The 20213-nt window shown below is 27.6% G+C and overlaps 1 protein-coding gene across 3 annotated transcripts; it reads right to left on the reverse strand.

The window, feature by feature from the left end:
- Positions 1-1916: 1916 nt before the first annotated feature.
- Positions 1917-19986, reverse strand: LOC139426282 (uncharacterized). 3 transcript variants are annotated; one of them, XM_087153606.1, is made up of 2 exons: positions 19713-19986; positions 1917-4199 (listed from the first exon to the last, which is right to left on the reverse strand). In XM_087153606.1, the coding sequence occupies exons 1-2, from the start codon at positions 19741-19743 to the stop codon at positions 2053-2055; spliced, it is 2178 nt and encodes a 725-aa protein (XP_087009732.1). In that variant the 5' UTR covers positions 19744-19986; the 3' UTR covers positions 1917-2052. The 3 variants fall into 3 exon arrangements, with proteins under 3 accessions (XP_087009732.1, XP_087009733.1, XP_087009734.1); XM_087153607.1 differs by lacking the exon at positions 19713-19986 and adding an exon at positions 18805-18968; XM_087153608.1 differs by lacking the exon at positions 19713-19986 and adding an exon at positions 12896-13027.
- Positions 19987-20213: the final 227 nt, after the last annotated feature.

Here is a 20213-nt window from a genome sequence, read left to right on the forward strand (position 1 = left end):
GAACGGTTTATCCGTTTCTAAAGCGTTAAAAAAATTTTGAAATTCACCGAAACATGATTTCGAACAAAATTCATGCAAAGCATTCAAAATCTCGCGATGAATATTATTTTTCATTTTCGTATTGTTATTTTTCATTTCAATTTCCAACTGTTAATTGTTTGAAACATTCAACAAGAGACTGTTAATAAATAAGAGAGGATCATTCCGAGTTGCAAAGTTGGAGACAATTTGGGGGCGTTACATGCTAAAGACATACAAAAGAATGCCTGGAGCAATAAATTGTTGTGATTACTACACCAAAGAAGCGTTAGAAAAATGTTTGGCAGAAGTAAAGAACGGTTTATCCGTTTCTAAAGCGTTAAAAAAATTTTGAAATTCACCGAAACATGATTTCGAACAAAATTCATGCAAAGCATTCAAAATCTCGCGATGAATATTATTTTTCATTTTCGTATTGTTATTTTTCATTTCAATTTCCAACTGTTAATTGTTTGAAACAGTCAACAAGAGACTGTTAATAAATAAGAGAGGATCATTCCGAGTTGCAAAGTTGGAGACAATTTGGGGGCGTTACATGCTAAAGACATACAAAAGAATGCCTGGAGCAATAAATTGTTGTGATTACTACACCAAAGAAGCGTTAGAAAAATGTTTGGCAGAAGTAAAGAACGGTTTATCCGTTTCTAAAGCGTTAAAAAAATTTTGAAATTCACCGAAACATGATTTCGAACAAAATTCATGCAAAGCATTCAAAATCTCGCGATGAATATTATTTTTCATTTTCGTATTGTTATTTTTCATTTGCATTTCAATTTCCATCTGTTAATTGTTTAAGACATTTAATAAGAGACTGTTAATAAGAGAGGATTATTCCGAGTTGCAGAGTTGGAGACAATTTTGGGGCGTTAAATGAGGGAATTCATTCAACTGTTCATTCATGTCAATTCATATCAAATGTTTGATTGCACCTGAAAATCATAAAAAAAGTTGTTCACTGTTCAACTGTTCATTTATGTCAATTCATATCATTTGTTTGATTGCACCTGAAAACCACAAAAAAGTTACCGATGATTTAATTAATAAAACAAAATCTAAAATAAGAGACTGTTATAAGAGAGGATCATTCTGAGTTGCTGAGTTAGAGACAATTTGGGGGCGTTAAATGAGGAAATTCATTCATGTCAATTCATATCAAATGTTTGATTGTACCTGAAAATCATAAAAAAAAATACCTAAGATTTAATTAATAAAACGAAATCTAAAATGTTACAAAATCTAAAAATTAAAGTTTTTATGTTCATCTTAAGTAGATTTGTAATACATATTTATATGTAATATACTTGTATTGCACATTAACAATGTTAAAAAATTTTTATTAAACGATTTCAAGTCAAAGTGAATGAAAATAACTGAACAAAGTCATTATTTTATTGCATTGCACAAAGTCACCCCATCCCGGGTTAACTTTTTGTATTCGACTGATTGATTGGTTACAAATAATAAACATTTCAAACCAGGTCTTAACTACGTGCAATTGCTTCCCAGATGGCTAACAACAAATTTTAGATCAGATGCTGCACAATTCAAAATCTTTTATCTGTTTTTTTATTAGGTCAAAGTTGGAAAACTGAAAATTCAAGCACAAAGTCACCCCATCTGATGGTATATAATTAAGATTTTACATAGAATCTTTTAGTGCGACTAATAATTTGGCCGGGGACTGTGTATATACATATATCTACCTAGTAATTGTTCTTTTGGAAAAAGGGATGAAAAATAAATCACGTAAAATTGCTGGTTTTTCTTCGGGTATAACGAATATAAAAAAATAAAGTTGTGACAATTAAATAAATTATTGAAGTTGTGGCTATTAATATATAGCGGATATTGTTTCATTAACATTAAACAACTAACACTAAAAAATTGAGTTACATATTTATTATAAGCCAATTTATCGTTTGACAGTGATTGCGCAGTGCACATGATTTGTCTTTTGACAGAGAATATGATTTTATTTAAATTCGTTTTTGATCGCAAAAATATGTACAACTATCATGTAGTATCTTTTTCAACAACATTCTCCAGTAAATCAAGGAGAGCTGAAATCTGTGAATTCAACTCATCTTGGAAAGAGTGACTAGTCTTTTGCTCCAGAATTAGTGACTTTAAATCTGTGACTGTATTTAGGGATAGAGGTGACGACCACATTACGATTTCTTTCACGTGATTCCAGTCAGCATCAGTTAGTAATTGCTTAAAAATTAGATTATTCTTAATTCCTTTCTCAGATAGTATAAGTTCATTTTTGTATAGCTTCACTTCATTGATATTATCAAAAGATGCATCCAAAAGTAAGGTGGCACTTTCAAGAAAACCTTTACTCAGTGCATATTCTATACAACTACGACAAATAAGTCGAAATTCTGCAACATTTTCAAGAGAAGACAAGTTGTAGTTTATAAATTTTTGTAACACATCGCCTACAATGAACGGCATGTCTATGAATCGCTTGAAATAATAATTATCCCATTTTCGCAAAAAGTCTGCCTTAAATAGTTGAATTTCCTCTCCCGTCTGGAAATACCAATTCAAGAACTGGTCCACGCGCTCATGGTTGGGCAAAAATATTAATGTTAAATAGATAACATCCGGAGACGATATAGCTTTCTTAAATGTTTCAATTCCCACAGATTGATAAACCCATCTCAAGAAGGACTCAACTGCTTGGATGTTACCATCACATATCCACTCAATACAAATATGCCAATTTCTAAATTCAAAAAGCCACGATATTATCAGTCGATCGTTCTCTCTTTGCTCCATAAGATTGATTTTATAGGGATAACATTCTGCTGGCAAGGTAGATTTTGATAATAACACGTGAAGCGAATTGAGATTTCTTAAATAAATAGCATGCTTAAATTCTATCCGACCAAGGATAAAGCAGATAAATAGTTTAATCTCATCTTTGGAACCATGATTTAATATCCTATCAGCCATGCTTATCTTTTCTAATTGCACCAAACGCAACAACACTTTGCAAAGACATTTATTTTTCAGAAAGGATCGTCTTAGTCTTAAGGGACTGGCACTCCATATTTCTTCAAAAATCATCATTTCATTTCCCCGGGATCTCATCTTAGAAATAATATTCTCCATTATACATGCATAAATGTCTTCTTGCAGATTATCTAATAGTTCAAAAATAGTGGACAAGAATATTCTTCGATATGGCCAACTTTCGAACAAAAACTTTAATACATCAGAATGATTCCGAAAAAATTCGGTCATTTGAGTTAAACGTTTGACATGAGATAATAAAAAACATAAAACATCTAAGGCTTTTGAAGAATTATCATAAGGTACGCAAGTCACACATTGAGTAGCTTGCAAAAGCCACTTACTCAAATGATCGTTTTTCTCCTGCTCCGACAATTTTTTCCAAAAATACTTTAGGCCAACTATGCTACCAATTCGAATCGAGAATGTAATCATATTTACATCAATACTAGCCTTATTATCGTTTATTTTATAATCCACGACTCTAGTTGGAAAACTCCCTAAATTATCATCGAATACACATGTCCAATATCTTATCAAACCATTCCAGTGCCTTCTAAAGCTGTTTCTGTCTAGTTCATGAATTTTCTCCCACAAAACTGAAGCATATTCCTCGAAACAATGAGAGCAGGCTATCTCATACAAATGACAAATATTTAAGCTTCCTAAGCTTCCATTATCGAATAGTTCCTTAAAGGATTTTACTATGTCAACTGTCCCCTCAACTGTCCAATAAATTGTACCACGCTTCATGTAATACTCACAGAGTTTTCTTTGATATCTTGTCCAGCTATAGAAACTACTAAACACTTTCCACAACTGCCACGATAGAGGTCGAATAACGTATGAGATTTCCGTCTTCAGCGATGAGGGCAAAGAGCTATTGGACAATTTGTTTAATATTCTTTTCTCCAACTCATCCATGACTATGACATGGTTTGAGGGAGAAGATAAGAAAGAAGATGTCATTTCATTCCTTATATCGGGCTCCGTCCATAGCCCAATTGCAATCGACACTACTGCTATATGCTGCAGGGAAGGAGGCTCAGAAAAATTGTTTATGAAGTCGATTTCAGTTGATTCTGTTTTAGAAGTTTTGAGAGTCCAGCTTCCAGATCTCTTTTCTTTGCGGACTCCATCTGTAAAACACAATTTTTAAATTTAGTTTTGAATTTAAGATTTGAATAAAAAGAAAGAACGTAATGCATACGTAATTTATAACGAACCTAAGTCATATATTTAATATGCATGTTACTAGTTAAGGAAAAATGAAATATTGTTTACAATACTTAGGCTATGTCGAATGCAATTTAGCAATTTTTTGCTTTTAAACGCAAATTTGTATACTTTTTTTTAACTTAAGATATTTTTCAAAAATTCGTTTTTGAATACATTTTGGATTACAAATTATTAACTTTTTCTTTGTGGTATCACGCAGTGGTAATTTCGTGTAGTTCAATCAACTGGTAATTGTAGGTGGCTTGCATAAAATATGAGAAGTCGCATATTGATATACGTAAGATATACGGTATCATTGACTCTATATTTTGTTTGAACTTGCAGTATGATTAAAGATTTTAGTTATGGACATTACATAAAAAGTGATACGCATTAAGAACTCTTATTAATCGTATTTAGTTATACTAAATGTTATTAATACAGTTTAATAATTTAGAAAAAAAGAAGTTGAAGACAATGAACTATGCGCATTTGTGATCAGAAGTACATAATTCTTGTTAGAAATTCAAAGAAAATGCGTTTTAGTGTCTGATTTCGTCACTATAAATATAGCCCTTTTGAGTTCATTTCCTTGAACTATTAATAAGTTATTCAGTGTGATTCATTTTACCATCTTTTTTACACACTGCATAGTGCGCAAAAAAAGAAGAAAAAAAAATACCTGAATAACTTTCTTTTTAGTGGTCGGATTTTCCCGTACTAGGTTTCAATCTTAATGGTTTCTAGTTGTAACCTCAAACATGAATAAACATAATTTTTTTTTACATATTTGGATTCTTGACCTGTAAAATATAGGGGGTGGCTACGATCTGGAAATTGTGACCCTAATAGTTAGGTCTGGTGAGTGGATGAAATTTTGGTCCCCTTAATGTTAATTTCCCTTCTTGTGTTTTTAGTCATATCTTAATAATTAAATGAGCAATTTATGTAAAAAAAAAAAACTTGCACTCACTAATGAAACCTATCTACCGAAAGATAATTTCACTCAAACACTAATTTTTATTAATTATTTATTAATTAATTTAATTGAGGATGAAAAAATTTTGAATTATGAGGTATACATTTTTTTTATACCATATAATCCCACGAATTTTTCGATAGCAAAATTAGAGTTTAAACTGGTTTTATTTAGTAGAAGCCGAGATAAATTAAAATTAACTACTTTTCAAAAAATGATTTGGTGACAATGTAAAAATATTTAAATGGGGAGATTAATATTTAAATGTGGTTAACGTACGAGAAACTTGACTTACGCATGCGTAGCGTAAAATTTCATTCATATTTTTTCCGCTGAGAGCCGAATGTTAATTTTTTTTTAATTATGAAGTACGTTGCTTCTTTTTAAGTCATCGGAAAATTTACCCGAAATTTAGCAAAGAGGTTCGAATAAAACATTATATTTAACTAACGAATGTTGAATTTTATAAAATCATGTTTCTGATATAATGATGTTATACATCTGCTTTTTTTAAAAAAAATTTCTATTAAGTTCATTGAATAATTGATAAAATTTTAATATACATAAGTATAAATTGATGTGGAATAATATATTTAATAATTATCAAGCAATTACAGCTTAAATGAAAATAAAAGAGCTATAAAACGTATTGTTATATCGGATAAAATTATAATATCATCAAAGATTATGTTTAATCGTGTTTTGATATTCTATGTCACCACCAAGAGAATAAAATTACCAAATCCAAGATTTTTAAACATCTTAAAATTTCTCAACATGTTATACATCGTCTTAATCTTAAAATAATTTTTTTAATTTCCGGGCAGCGCGTGTTGTCAGCGCGTGTTGTTTCCGGGCAGCGAAATTGTCGTGTTTCACACGACAATTTCACCAGATAATTCATTATATTTTCTCATTTTTCAAAACTTTATTTGATACGCTACTATGTAGAATATTTTTTCAATAATATACTATTTTTTTAGCATTTTAATTTAGGTTTTATTTTAAGTTAAATGCTTGTTTTCAAATTATCATTAACCACCTAATAAAAAAAAGCTAAGAATTGTTGATAATCAAACTTGTTGTGAAATTCAAAAACATCCTGCTGTATTTAAATTACTGGATGCAAAACAGCAGATTATTATTATTATATTTTTTTTTTGCGTGCTATTTTTTCAACAAATGAAGAAAAATTATCGATTGTTTCTTTATTGTTTCATATTTATTTGCAATAGCTATCGTAGTTGTTTCATCCTTGGGTCCGGTTTTTATCTGCCCTTCCAATGAACTCAAAGCCTCTTATGATTCCTGACTGTGCTTAGCAGGTAAACTAGCTTGGCTCGATTTATCAACAAGGAATTATTGCAAATGAAATATATAGAACAAAATATAGAGGAAGATATGAGATGCAATCTTTTCAGCTAATTTTTAGTTATGAACTATCCTACTTAGAACTGTGGCAGGTATTAAGAAGAAAGAGATTACAAGATCATACGCTAAGGATATTTAAACATCAGAATTATATTTTCAACAATCAAAAAATTTATGCACATTTTTCTTAAAATTTTATATTTAAAATCAATATTTATTTTTGAAAAATAAATGTTAGTTTTTTTTAACAAAGCATTTTTATTGGAATTTCTTGCTTTAGAAAATATATACATTCTTTTAAAAGGGAATTCTTATTTTAAATAACATAATTTATATTTTTAAAAAATTCTTATTTTCAAAAATCTTATTAAATTCTAAATTATTACTTATTTTTTAAAAGAAATTATTATTTACAAAAATATTGTTATTTTTTTTAAAGAAAGATGTAATTTTTAATATTGTTATTTGTTAAGGAACTTCTTATTCTTATGAATATTATTTAATTTTGAAACATTCTTCGTTTTTTAAAATATTTAATTATTTTTTAAAAATGTTATTTATTTTAGAAACATTATTTAGTATATGTATTTTCAAAAACGTTTTTTCTTATTTTTCTTTTAAGAACTTCTTTAAAAAAGAAATTACATTTTTAATATAAAAACATTATCTCTTTTTTAAAGTGAATTCGTATTTCAAAAAAAAAGAAAGTAAGAAAATTAATTCATTATATATATATATATATATATCATAATTGAGAGTATTACTCTTGAGATGAAAGCAATCAGAAACTATATTAGGCTACACTGTTTAAATGTAAATATATATTTAAATTAAAAGATTCCTTAAAATTTTAGTATTGAAAAATAAATAAAATCAATGAAAAAAGTTGTGCAAAAAAATTACATTATGAGTTATTTTCATTATTATGTGTCTTTTACTGATTGGTTTAAAAAAAATTTTCATCTTCAAGGTTTAAGGAACTTTAAATGGATTTTCTACATAGCATATATCTCAATCAGGCATATGCCTTGAATATATATATGTTCAAGTACAAAAATATAAAATTATAATTATTATTTCAGAAATATTATTTCAGAAAAAACAGTATTTTAGAAAAATTAAAAGGTAATTAATTCCAGGCTCATCTGACTGAAAAATACCACATAACCATCAAAGAATGACTTTCCAGAAACAAAGAATTCCTCTTCGACCATATTTCAAATTTGTGTAAAATACTCTAAATGTAATGCCATAAGAGAACTTAATAAAAATATAAGTTTTCGCATAGACTGCGGCTCGAGAATTTTCATTTCTCTTCTTTGAATTAAATTTTTTCAACAACGTAGTTGAATTTTATGAATGTATGGATTCATCAATAATGAATATTCCGGAAAGAAATGCAAACAACCATTTATAATGTCATATGTTTGGTTCAAGATGTAAAAGCTTTTTACAAGCCTAGCAGATAGAACAATTTACACTTTTTAATTACCATCTAATAAGTAGTGAAGAATCGACTAATATTAAGTTAATCATGATAGATTAAATTAGTTTGTAAATACGTATGTTCTTCAGAAATTATACAACAAATTTTTTATAAAATTTATGTTAGACTTACTTTAATTAGTTATAACTTTTAAAGTGTCCTTTAATTTCGAAGCTGATTAATCTATAACAATAAACCAGAATTCAATGGAACTCCTGGATCCAGCATTGGAACACACTAAACTTCGTAGCTTCATTGAACTAGTAACCGGCATTCACATTATATGGCGAAGAAAACCACAAAAATCGCCCACAATTCACTCATGTGAAAATGGAATTCCAACCCTGAGCAGTCAACCACTGAGAATATTTTATATCAGTACTGTGGTCGGTGCGAGCTGGGACCAGAATTCGTATCAACCAGTAACCTCTGGGTTCGAACCTGGGTCTCCAAATTAGAAAGTTTATGCATTATTCCCTGGGCCTCCGTAGCTCTCTTTATAATTATTTTATTTAATTTTATAACCGGTGTTGAAGAGCCGATGTAGTTCTGAGTCTGCAACTATCATTGTTCAATTTAATAGCCTTGTAATTTTGAATCCAACCCATAAGACAAGAGAACTCCAGGATCAAGCATTGGGAGAAACTAGCCTTCGTGAAAGGTGTTTTGATGGTACTGACACACGCTTGCGGTACATAGAGAAAAAAACCCACTAAAACGTCTTACGGTTAGCTCAACTGCAAGGGGACTCTAACCCAGGGTCCGTCCACCACACTGAATATATTTTAAAGCAGTACAGCAGTTGGGGAGACGCCAGGTGCAAAATTAATATCGACCAGCCATCGCTGAGATTCATTGCATTAATTATGGAATTTTTTTATGAGTACCTAAATGGTCGATGAATCGTATTTAATGTCAAATATTTGGATTAAAAAGTAAATTAAATTAGATTTTAATTTATAAATTTTTTTACAAAATTTGAAGAAAAAAATATTAAAAATTAATTTTAATAAGTATGCTTTTCATGCTAAAGTATTGAGACGAAAATAAAAATAATAATATAAAAAAGTAATAATGTAAAATAAACTGAAAATAATGAAATATTAATAATAAAATAAACTAATAATATAAAAATAATATTATAAATTATAAAAGCATTAAAAAAAATTACTATGGATAATCATTAAAATAATTATTTTTATTCCCTTAGTTACAAGCTCATGGTTCTGATTGAGGCTGGTCTCCAAAAGCCTTCTTGGCATTTGTTTGGAAACAATTCTTAGGGGGTCGGGGGTCAAGAACCAGTTTTACTCTCCCCTCAACTAGGAGGAGGAGGGAGTGTTACTTCCGGGTCATTGTAAATAGTCTGAGAATAAGATAATAAAGAAAAGAGGATACCCTTTTACTATCCACTAAACATTTTTATTTGGAAAAGTATGCCTGGAGTACGTAGTACGTAGTTTAGTACGTAGAGTTTGTTTAAAATACATTTTTATCAAAATGATACTATTATATCTAATAAAAAGAGATAAACTGAAAACTGCCGAGATCTGTACTTGGGTATTAATAAAGCATAATTTCGTTAGAGAAAAATACTTGAATGCTCCTCATCTCGTTTTTATGATATATTTTAATTTGTATAAACTGTTTTACTTATTTTTTTGCTTTGTGAAGTATTTAAATGAAACATTTTTTAACACAACTCTACAGAGTAGTTTTGAAAATTAAAGAATCAAGCAAAAAGAGTAAATAAATTAATTAAATAACTACGATAGTTGTTTAATTAAGTAAACACGTAGTTGTTGACATGGAATGATTGAACGAAAATGGTTTTTAAATAGCTGCGAAATAAGTCATGAAAAATTCTTTAATTTGTACAAAGAATTTTGTTTTATTTGAAAACTACGTAGGCGATAGTATCAGTGGTTCTTACTTCTTCTCTGCTGCGAATTATAGGATGCGTTAAAATTTTTGTAATAAAAATAAAAAAACTATATTGAAAAAGAATTTTTAATTTTTGGTTTTAAGGTTGACTACCGAAATAGTGTACTCGTTTTTAGTACATAAATGTTCGGCTTTTTCCTAATGAAACGAAGCAATGTGTTATAAAAAGCGCAACTCGCGTAACAGTTTTGTTAGCTTTTTTCCATCTATTTTCATCTACAAAATAAAAGTATCTATACCTGAATGCAGAAAAGTTTACAAAATTATTAATTTAAAGTTAAAGGAAATTAATTGCACTTAATTTTGAAATGATATTGTGGAGCATCGTTTATACGACGCCAAAGGGACCACCGAAAAACGTCGTATAAACGATAACGTCGTATAATCGATTTTAACTTCTGAAATTGAAACTAACTCTGTTTTCAGTTAATTTTAATGTTTAACGTGTTGATTTACATAAATTTCTAAATTAGACAAAGCAAAGCAAACAAATAACCAAAGAAGAAAAATTGCAGTGAGCAATTTGAATGTATGTTACCTTTAATTATATTTTCCTGCTATTAGTCTCTACAATGCTTTGAATAGCGAGTTGAACTTACTGCTTTCTATGATGCAATTTTAGATTTTTAATCACTGCCAAATCTAATGGCTGAAGCGCACTTGTGCAATTTGCAGGAAAAAAGGGAGCTTTTACATTTTCCGAAATAATTAGTATCGATGGGTGCGCTGGACATTGGTCGATGAATAGCAAAATTTTTCGTTTTTCCTTCTTCATAACATTGTCAAGTTTTTTCAGTCATCTAGTAAAAATTACGGTCGTCATCCAAGCATTCTTGTTTTCACCCTTTTCTGTATCATTCATGTTGGCAAATTCCGCCCTTTTTTAAAATACACAAGTAAAAATAAAAAATTAAATAAACGTGAACAAAATCTAAAAACCGACGTATAACCGATTTTGTGCGTCGTATAAACAATATATTTTTACATTAAAATGAATAGGAATGATTTGGGACCACACTAAAACGTCGTATAAATGTAAACGTCGTATAAGTGATCGTCGTGTAAACGATGCTCCACGTATTAAAATATATTTTTCACTACTATTTTTTAAGACCCAGCAGAAAATAAAATTAAGATAACTCTCATGTCAAAACATCATCCTCTAACTCGTTGTTACAAGTATTTTTGAAGAATCCAATTCAAAAACTGGAGTAAGTATATAATTTTGTTAGCTAGGACCTCTCGAACCAGTTAGATATATAATTTTTTTTTCATTTGCTTGTTTTTTATTTTGCTCGTAAACTTATTAATGTTTAAATTTGAAAGTATATGCTACCTTTTATTCATTTGCTAAAGTACCACCTGTGATTGTTAAAAATTGTAGAGGTCTCTGATAAAATGCTTGTTCTTTGATTTTCGTTAATTGTAATTTAATGGTAACTATACTCTAGTTCTGTTTGAAAGATTTTAAAACAAAATTCTTGTCTTAGAATTGCAGCACTAATTCATTATTCAAATGATAAAGATAGTTTTAACAAAAAAAACTTCTATTATAACGGTTTATAACTGATAGCATGTAAAAAACTAGTTCGTAGTATTGTTATTACATATTGTTTTACAAAATATACGGAGCACGCATTTAAGAAATTATGCTATTTCTCTTTAATACTTTATTTAAACTTGGATTTTATGAATTATTATTTTGTTTAGATATTGTAAAAATATTAATTTCTCATTATGGTGTATTTTCTTTCAATCCTTAAATGAATACTGTGTTATTTTAAAGTTGCTTAATTTTTTTTTAAATAAAATTTTTTGTATATATTAAAATGCATTTAATTTTTGAAAGTTTATAATTTAATTTTTCAGATGTATTTTTTTAGAATATGAAACTTAATGCAAAGAATGTTTTTCTAAATCAAATTTATGATAATTATTTTTAAAATGTTACATAATTAAACTTAAAAAATGAAGTTTATTAAAACGTAACACATGAAATGGCTTGGTCATATCAATCGATAACCTTGTAAAAAATATCATTTTATAAGCTAGAAGAAAAAAGAAAAAGAGACTGACACGCAGATAGTGTGGAAAAATGTCTGAAAAATGTGAGTCAATGTAAAGGAACAAAAAGAAAAATGATAATTATCTCGTGCATTTAATCAAAATCTCAACAATTCAAAGATCCGAACTTACTGTCCGCCTGCACTAACTACACTAATTATGCTTTCTACTTTATCAAAACATGAACAATATATTAAATAAGAAAAAATTTAATTATTTGAAAGAAAAAAAATCTATTTGAAACTCCAAGAGAATGCAGGAAAAGACATTAAGATTTATTCGTCGTGAATCATGAAAAATACAGTTTTACATTTTTCAATACCATTCGAAATTTAAAATAACCCTTTAAATATGCCTTTAGGATCACCATTAAATGCAAGTTAATATTCCCCCGTTTAGTAAAACCCTTGCGCTATTTAATTCTTAAGTAAAATATGGTCTGAAATATTCGGAGACTATATACACGCTATATTACATAGTTACGTGAGTGAAAGAAAATTCAAAATGATATCGAGTCTGTAATATTTATTTGCTGTTGAAGTTTCACAGAAAGAAGAAGATTAAAAGCCCCAAAACAATTTATACAAAATTATTATTAGCTAGACTATTAATATTTATAATATAAATCTTTTTCTAGAGCAGAGTAAATGTTTTAAAGCATTCCTATTATGAAGGAATAAAGAACAGTGTCATACATATTTGGAATGATGACGAAATATGAATGGTGTGAAAATAATAAAATAAATAAGAGGAGTAACAAGGAATCACACTACCTCCACTTTATACACAAAAAATAGTGAAAAAGTAATAAGTATAAATGCGTAATCAACTTTGGGCGCACCCTTTAAATATTGAGTTTTGCCAAAAAATGCAACTCCGAACCTAACTCCATGGGTATAGTAGTTGTTTCCAAAGAATATATAGGGGTATAGGGGTTGGTTGTTTCATCCTTGGGTCCAGGTTTTCATGCTCCCTACCCGTCCATATGATTCTACTGCTTAGCCCGTAAACTAGCTTGGCGCGATTATCGCTGCTTTTACGCCAAATGTTGTTTGCCGATGAAGCTTATAGAGCAGGATTTTCCAACTGGCGAACCGGGGGCCGCACCCGCATTCAGCCTTCGAACCCTTTTTTTGTGGCCCGTGAACTAAAATATATTCGTTATCATTTTTTTGCGGACAATTTTCGTAAAAAAATCTAAATGGGTTTAAAATACTTTTCTCGTTAATAAAAACCTAATTTCTTCGTTTTTGTGAAATTTAACATACCAACGGTGCAACGAAATTTTTTTTTTCAGGTTTTGCATCTAAGAAAATATTTATTTAAATACAAAAATAATCGTGTATGTTGCTCTTTTTTATTTCGTTTTTATCGCATTTTGTGAATATAATTTATCATGTTGCGTATCAGAAATTTTATCGAAGAAATTCTCCAATTTAACTTTTTGAAACCACTCATTTTGTACGAAAATATTTAAACACACATTTGAAAATTTAAAATGTAAATATCTATTCTCTGGTGGTTGCAGCAGATAAACCTCAATTTTCTCGTTGAATATTTTGTGTGCTACTATGTAAGTTTTAATACAATTAGCAGATTAATTATTTAATACATAGGGGCTCACTTGAAAGCTATCGTAGCCCGAATTTTTATTATTTATTTAATATTTTTATAATATTATTAATAACAATTAAATATTATTTAATATAATTAAAATTATTTAATATTTTAAAAATATTATTAATAACAATTAAATATTTTTAAAAACCTACTTCTTATAAATTGATTTGTAATTCAATACGTTTGCCTTGTACAACTTGATAAAACTCTGACAGTAATATTTAATGTTCCTTCAAACATAAAATAGTCCTACAAAAAATTTTGATAAAGGTGCGGCCCGCCATTTGATTTGTGTTTTTAATTGTGGCCCCCGGCCTCATATAAGTTGGAAACCCCTGTTATAGAGTAAGATATATAGCGAGGAGCGCTTGTAACCGTTTCAGCAATTTCTTGGTGGGGAGGGGGGGGGAGATTACAAGATCATGTACTTACTTTGTTTGAAACTGAAAGGGAAACTAATAATATTATGTTTTCAACAATCAAGAAGGTAGAGACATGCTTCTTTAAATTTTATTAAACAATATTTTTTAAAAATAAAAGTGTTTGTTTTTTAATAGAAATTTAATAGAGATTTCTTGTTCTTAAAAACATAAGCATTCTTATTGAAGGAATTTTTATTTTTAATAACATTATCTATAAGTTTAAGGAAATTCTTAATTTCGAAAATCTAAATTTATTTTTTGAAACCATTATTTATTCTTATTATTGGTTGAAGGGAATTAATATTATTATTTTTTTAAATATTGCTTTTTTATTTAAAGAAGATCAAATTTTTATTATTATTTATGAAAAAATTCTTATTTTGTGGAATATTATTTATTTTTAAAAAACATTCTTTGTTTTAAAAATATTTAATTGTTTTTTAGGAACTTTATTTCTGTTTGAAAACATTATTTTCTATATCTAAATTTTTTTTTAAAAGAAGTTCTTTATTTTAAAATAGAATTTATCTTTTAAAACTTTTACTTGTTTAGAGATCTTAAATACATGGTACATTTATAAGAAAAAAAATTTATTTTTTAAATCTTATTTTACTCTTCCTGTTAGCAATTTTTCTAGTAAATGTTATTCAAACATTTATTATAGATAACTTCTTCTAATATTAATTAATATTTTAGATTAATATTTTTAAAAACTATTATCTTTTTTTATATCGAAACATAGCTAAATTAAGTTAATAAATTTTAAAAAAATTGCTGTTAAATATTAAACTTTTAATCAAATTAGAGTTTGAGTTTTCTATTCATGGGATGTCAAAAACTGTGCAATGAATACCTCTTGATCTAAGGGTTAAAGAAACATGGTTAAAATTGAAAATATTTTTCAAATTAAGTTAGTATCGTATAATAGTTATGATTGCGTGACTCGTTTTAGTAAATTTTTAGAAAAGTAACCTTTTTAAACCTTGTTTCACTGCTTAAACCTAAAATTAGAAAAATGCTATTTAAGTACTTTTATACAATAGTCTGTATAAAAGTTTAAAAAAAAAAAAAACTGGTAAAATTTACCCCAAAAAAGAATTAAAAAAATCTTTTACTACTTTCTTTCTCACAAAGAAATAGGAGAAAGAAGTCGTCTGCATAACGTCTTAGAAACCACAATAAAAACTTTTTTACGAACATGGTTGCAAACTTAACTGAACTGCAAACTAATGAAAATTAAATAGAATTTCACTAAACTGAATATTTCAATCTTAAGATACGAGCCATGGCAACGTTCGCCTTCAAATTAGATGAACAGGTTTCAAATCCCAGGGATGGCTGGTTGATACGGATTCCGCATCCGGTTTGCACCAAACAGTGCAATACCCTCAGCGGAATATATAACCTAAGCGGTTGACGGATCAATAAGGGTTAGTGTCCCCTTGCCGCCAGACTAACCATGATATGTTTTCGTGGTTTTCCTCTCCATGTAACACAAATACGGGTTAGTTCTATCAAAAAGTCCTCGACGAAGACACATTTCTCCCAACACTTGCATTAGGAGTTCGTTGTCTTCTGGATTGGGTTCAAAATAACAAGGATACGCAGTTGAAGTGGGACTAAACACATGAGAAGTTTAAAATTGAAATACCTAAGAACGAAAGATTTTTAAATGCAATCGCCTCTTAAATGGATTGCATTATAAAATTTATCTTTATTGGGTTGAAATTATCCAAAGCTATTTGCATTGAAAAATGTATAAATGAAATGCATTGATAGAAATCAAATAGCTAAAATTAATGTTTAATTATTTTTCCAAAGTTTATCTCGAAGTTGATGGTTGACAGTTAGCAATTTTTCTTAAATTTGAAAAAAAGAATGAAAATTTTACTTCTATTTACTCTTTTTTCGTTGAAATATTTAAATAAAACTTTTACTTAATAATATGAAGCATATTTATGAAAATTGCTCAAGGAAAATAAGAAAAAAATTAAAACACTGAAATCTCAGTGTTTTAATAATACTTAATTAAGTAATAATACTATTTTATAATTTTTGTAAAGTGTATTTTCTTGATACTTTGAAGTATGAAAATATTGAAGTTATTTCAGTTAAAATTCAAGTTCGGTTAAAATAAATATTAGTTAAAAAAAAAAATATCGAACAATTTTATATCATATTCTAATTTTTTAATCTTGTTTTGTAATCACTTAATCATTTTTTCTTAACTATAAACGGATGGATTTTTAGTAATAAATAAAAAAATATATTATTTGTTCATTTTGAAAAGTTTTTTTTATAATTAATTCTCTAATTAGTCAATTTTGACACCTAAAAAATACTATTTATTAATATACTCTAAAAAAAAAAATGAAAATCTATTTACATATTTATTTCGCCAATCTTCCTTTTTCTAAACTAAGAAAATTGTACTACTCATGAAGCGAAATTATGAAAGTTGCACCTACTAATTTTATTAAGAAATTACGAAGTTTATTAAGAATTTATAAACATATTACGACATATCTTGATTCTCGCAATCAAAATATAAGTCAGTGAATAAGAATTAATCTAAAATAATACTGCACAAAGTAAAATTAATACTTGACCCATGAACATCATGCTCTTTTATCATGCACTTTTAAATATACGAGTGTTTTACAAAGTTTTGAAATATTAAAAATTCCAACTCACAAAATTTTTTCCCAATTGAAATCCGAAATAAAATATTCTTAGATCAAAAAATCACGACAAGCAGGCAAGCCTTTATTAATATGTAATATTAATATATAGTATAAAAAAGGATTCATAATAAGTATTTGGATAATGAATTAGAGCTGATAAAAATGAAGTCAAGATTAAGGTATGAGTAAGAATTAGCTTCAAAGGGTACCTCTATATAGAATCGAGTCAACAAGTGTTATATACTACTGAATTGGTATATTTAATATTATTAGTGTTAGTTATAACACATTTTCTTATTATTTTAGGTACTAGTGTACTAATATTTTAAGAAATTTATTTCTAATAAATACCTGGTATACATCACTAACAAAATATAAGTATTTGTTTTTTAAATTAATTAGTTTAATTATAAATTTATGTCATAAATTATAATTCATTGCGGCAATTAATAAAAGTTATTTTGATTCATGCGGCATTTAATAAAAAAAATATTTAATGTCATAAAAGAAATTAAATATATCTTTATTCTGATTGGTAACAGGAACAGGGGAAAGATATAATTGCATAACATGAGCAACGTGAATAACATAAAAATATAAAAATAACATAACGTGTTACTTTTATACTTTTCCAACGTAACCATGTGTAAAAAGATTAAAAAGTTTTGAGAAAAAAGCCTATTTTAATACTTATACATCTGCATAAACTATTTTATTTAAAATAAATATTAAATTTAAATGTTGAATTCTCTTCTCAAGTACTGGAATTATAAAATAACTGCATCGGAACTTTAACAACAGATAAAAATGTTTTATTAAAAAACTACACACGGCTGATGTTTCAGGATTGAAAAAATTGTTTTAGGCATTTAGTTCTCAACACAGCAAAAAAAGAAAAAAAAAATTAAAGGCTGTATAATATGAAATAATTGTAGCTTTAAGTAATACATTTTTATATTTTCCAAAAAAGCATGATTTGCAAAAAGAAAAAAATGTTCTTAAAAATAACAATTAATTAAAATAAATGATAAGCGTGAGCAATTTGTGCGGCAATTATTCCTTTTTGAAAAAAAAGTTTTTAAGTTTTATAAAAAAAAGTGCCTGAAACTAGATTTTCTTAATTTTTCTTTTTTTATTTTCGTAAACTCGTTGCAATCACTTATATATTCCAACTTTGGTGACGGAAATGTTCTTAAATCCACAAATCAAGAATTATAAACAATTTACATAATAATTCTTAAGAAATTGGACTTAAATATCTTATTTACGTAATATTTTAAAATAATGTAAAGCAATTAATCTAATTGTATTTCTTACAATTTTTTGAAACCTTGTCGCAATAGCTGATGTATGACAATTTTGATGACGCGTTGAAATAAATCAACAAATGAAGATGTTTTCATAAAATATTAAAATAAAACTAGTGGGCTGCGCCCCCTGCTCGCTGACGCTCGCCAACCCCCGAAAATTGCTACGCAATCTTATATAGTTTGCTTCGCAAACCAAGCTCGCTTCTAACTTAGGTACATTGCAAATGCACAAAATTCTAAGAATTCAAAACAATCATTCAAATCCATATAACAACCTTTTTTAAAAAAAAAATTACATCTTTTTGGTAAATACTAAGTCATTAAAATAAGTTTGAATTCAAATAAATGACATGTAATTTGTTAATCCTATTAGAAAGTGCTATAGTATAAAATCTTAAGATAAAATTTTTAAAACTGATATCCCTTTAAAAAGGTTAAAATTTTGGCTATAACTAAGTCTATTAAAAATTGAAATAAGTGAATTGCAATGGAAAAACCTGCATAAACAAATAAATTCTAGTAAAACAAATAAATTCGTTATATAAATCAAAAATCGTCAAATAAATTTGTAATACATAAATTCGTAAAAAAAAAAACGCTTTCGACAAAATACTAAAATAAAGATCTATCGACAAAGACTACTCACTTCTGCCTAGCTTATGCTCTCTCTGGTTATTTCAGTTTCCGTTTTTAAAAGAGCTATATGTTGAGCCATCTCAGCTGGATTTGGCATGTGACACTTTTAGCAGCAATCATTGGTCGATTTTCTAGCGTTGCCATTCGGGGAGTTGTAATGAGGCTTTTTTTTTTTTGTCGCCGTGTAAGAGAAATACTATATATATACATAATGACTGAATAATAATAATTTCGATTGCAATAAAATATTTTAAAAAATCACTTTTGACTTTAAGTTCATGTTCAATAATTAAAGTCAATTAAGTAGTTTGCATTTTTCTTCTTATTAAAAAATTGAAATATTATTACAATATATTTACTTACAATGAAATTAATCTACTTGTATTTCTTAACATTTTTTGAAAACCAGTCGCAATGGCTTATACAAAAAAATGTTGAACACGTGTGTGAATAAATCAACAAATGCATATTTGCAATGTATTCATAAACTATTAAAACATGAATTTGCATTCCCAATTGCAATAAAGTAATGACCTATTTTACCAAAATTTTTTGTTAAATAATTATATAATCTTCATTATACTTTTTAAAAAAAAGTATTGCATATATATATATATATATATATATATATATATATATATATATATATATATATATATATATATATATATATATATATATATATATATATATATATATATATATATATATATATATAAGAGCGAAACAACATCTCCGATTTATATTTTTAAAAAATTGAAAAAAGCTCTATTTCTGAAGTTAATAAGGAAATACTAATATTTCGCATTACAATTCATAAAATTTTATCACCGAAAATAAATTTTCGCATTAAAAATTTTTTATTAGTATCTTATTATATTTCAGTTAACTATATATAGAATGGGTATAAGTGCTTACCATTATCTTTTCCTATAGCATAACTTTCCATTCTTACAATTTTAAATACCAACTCACTTTCGTCTGAATACACTAAACTATGTTTCTTTTCTTGAGGATTCTTGCACTCATATGACTAAACCCCGTACATTTCAGAGCAATTTCTTCTGAAGTGCATATGTTGCCCATTCATCAATGTCCAATGCGAATTGTTCACTTCCTTGAATAACCACACCTTACTAACTCTCAAATGAATGGTTTCTTATCTACTTTTTCTATTACTGCTTTCTAAACCAACAATACTTGCTTACTAGTAAATTCACATTTATTCTGAATACTTTTGAGAAATGGTAACTGAGGAGAATTTTTTTATGGCAAATTCTCAGAAAATAAACTATTATTTGACTGTGTAATTTGTTTTCTAAGCTTAAATAAATAAAAAAACTTTGATGGCTATCAAAACTAGTTAATTAAACAATTATTTGCAATGAATTGAATAAAACTACAGTTCCTGGCCAACTA

Source organism: Parasteatoda tepidariorum, chromosome 10 (assembly GCF_982258835.1).
Source record: "Parasteatoda tepidariorum strain Cologne lab strain chromosome 10, Ptep-v5.0, whole genome shotgun sequence".
Lineage (NCBI taxonomy): Eukaryota > Metazoa > Arthropoda > Arachnida > Araneae > Theridiidae > Parasteatoda > Parasteatoda tepidariorum.

Bases quoted from the DNA above. Each gene is read 5' to 3' on its own strand.
- LOC139426282 (XM_087153606.1), bottom strand. From the start codon at position 19,743: ATGGAAAGTTATGCTATAGGAAAAGATAATG. The intron at 4,200-19,712 runs GTAAGCACTTAT...TGTGTTTTACAG, and splicing joins TGCTATAGGAAAAGATAATG to ATGGAGTCCGCAAAGAAAAG.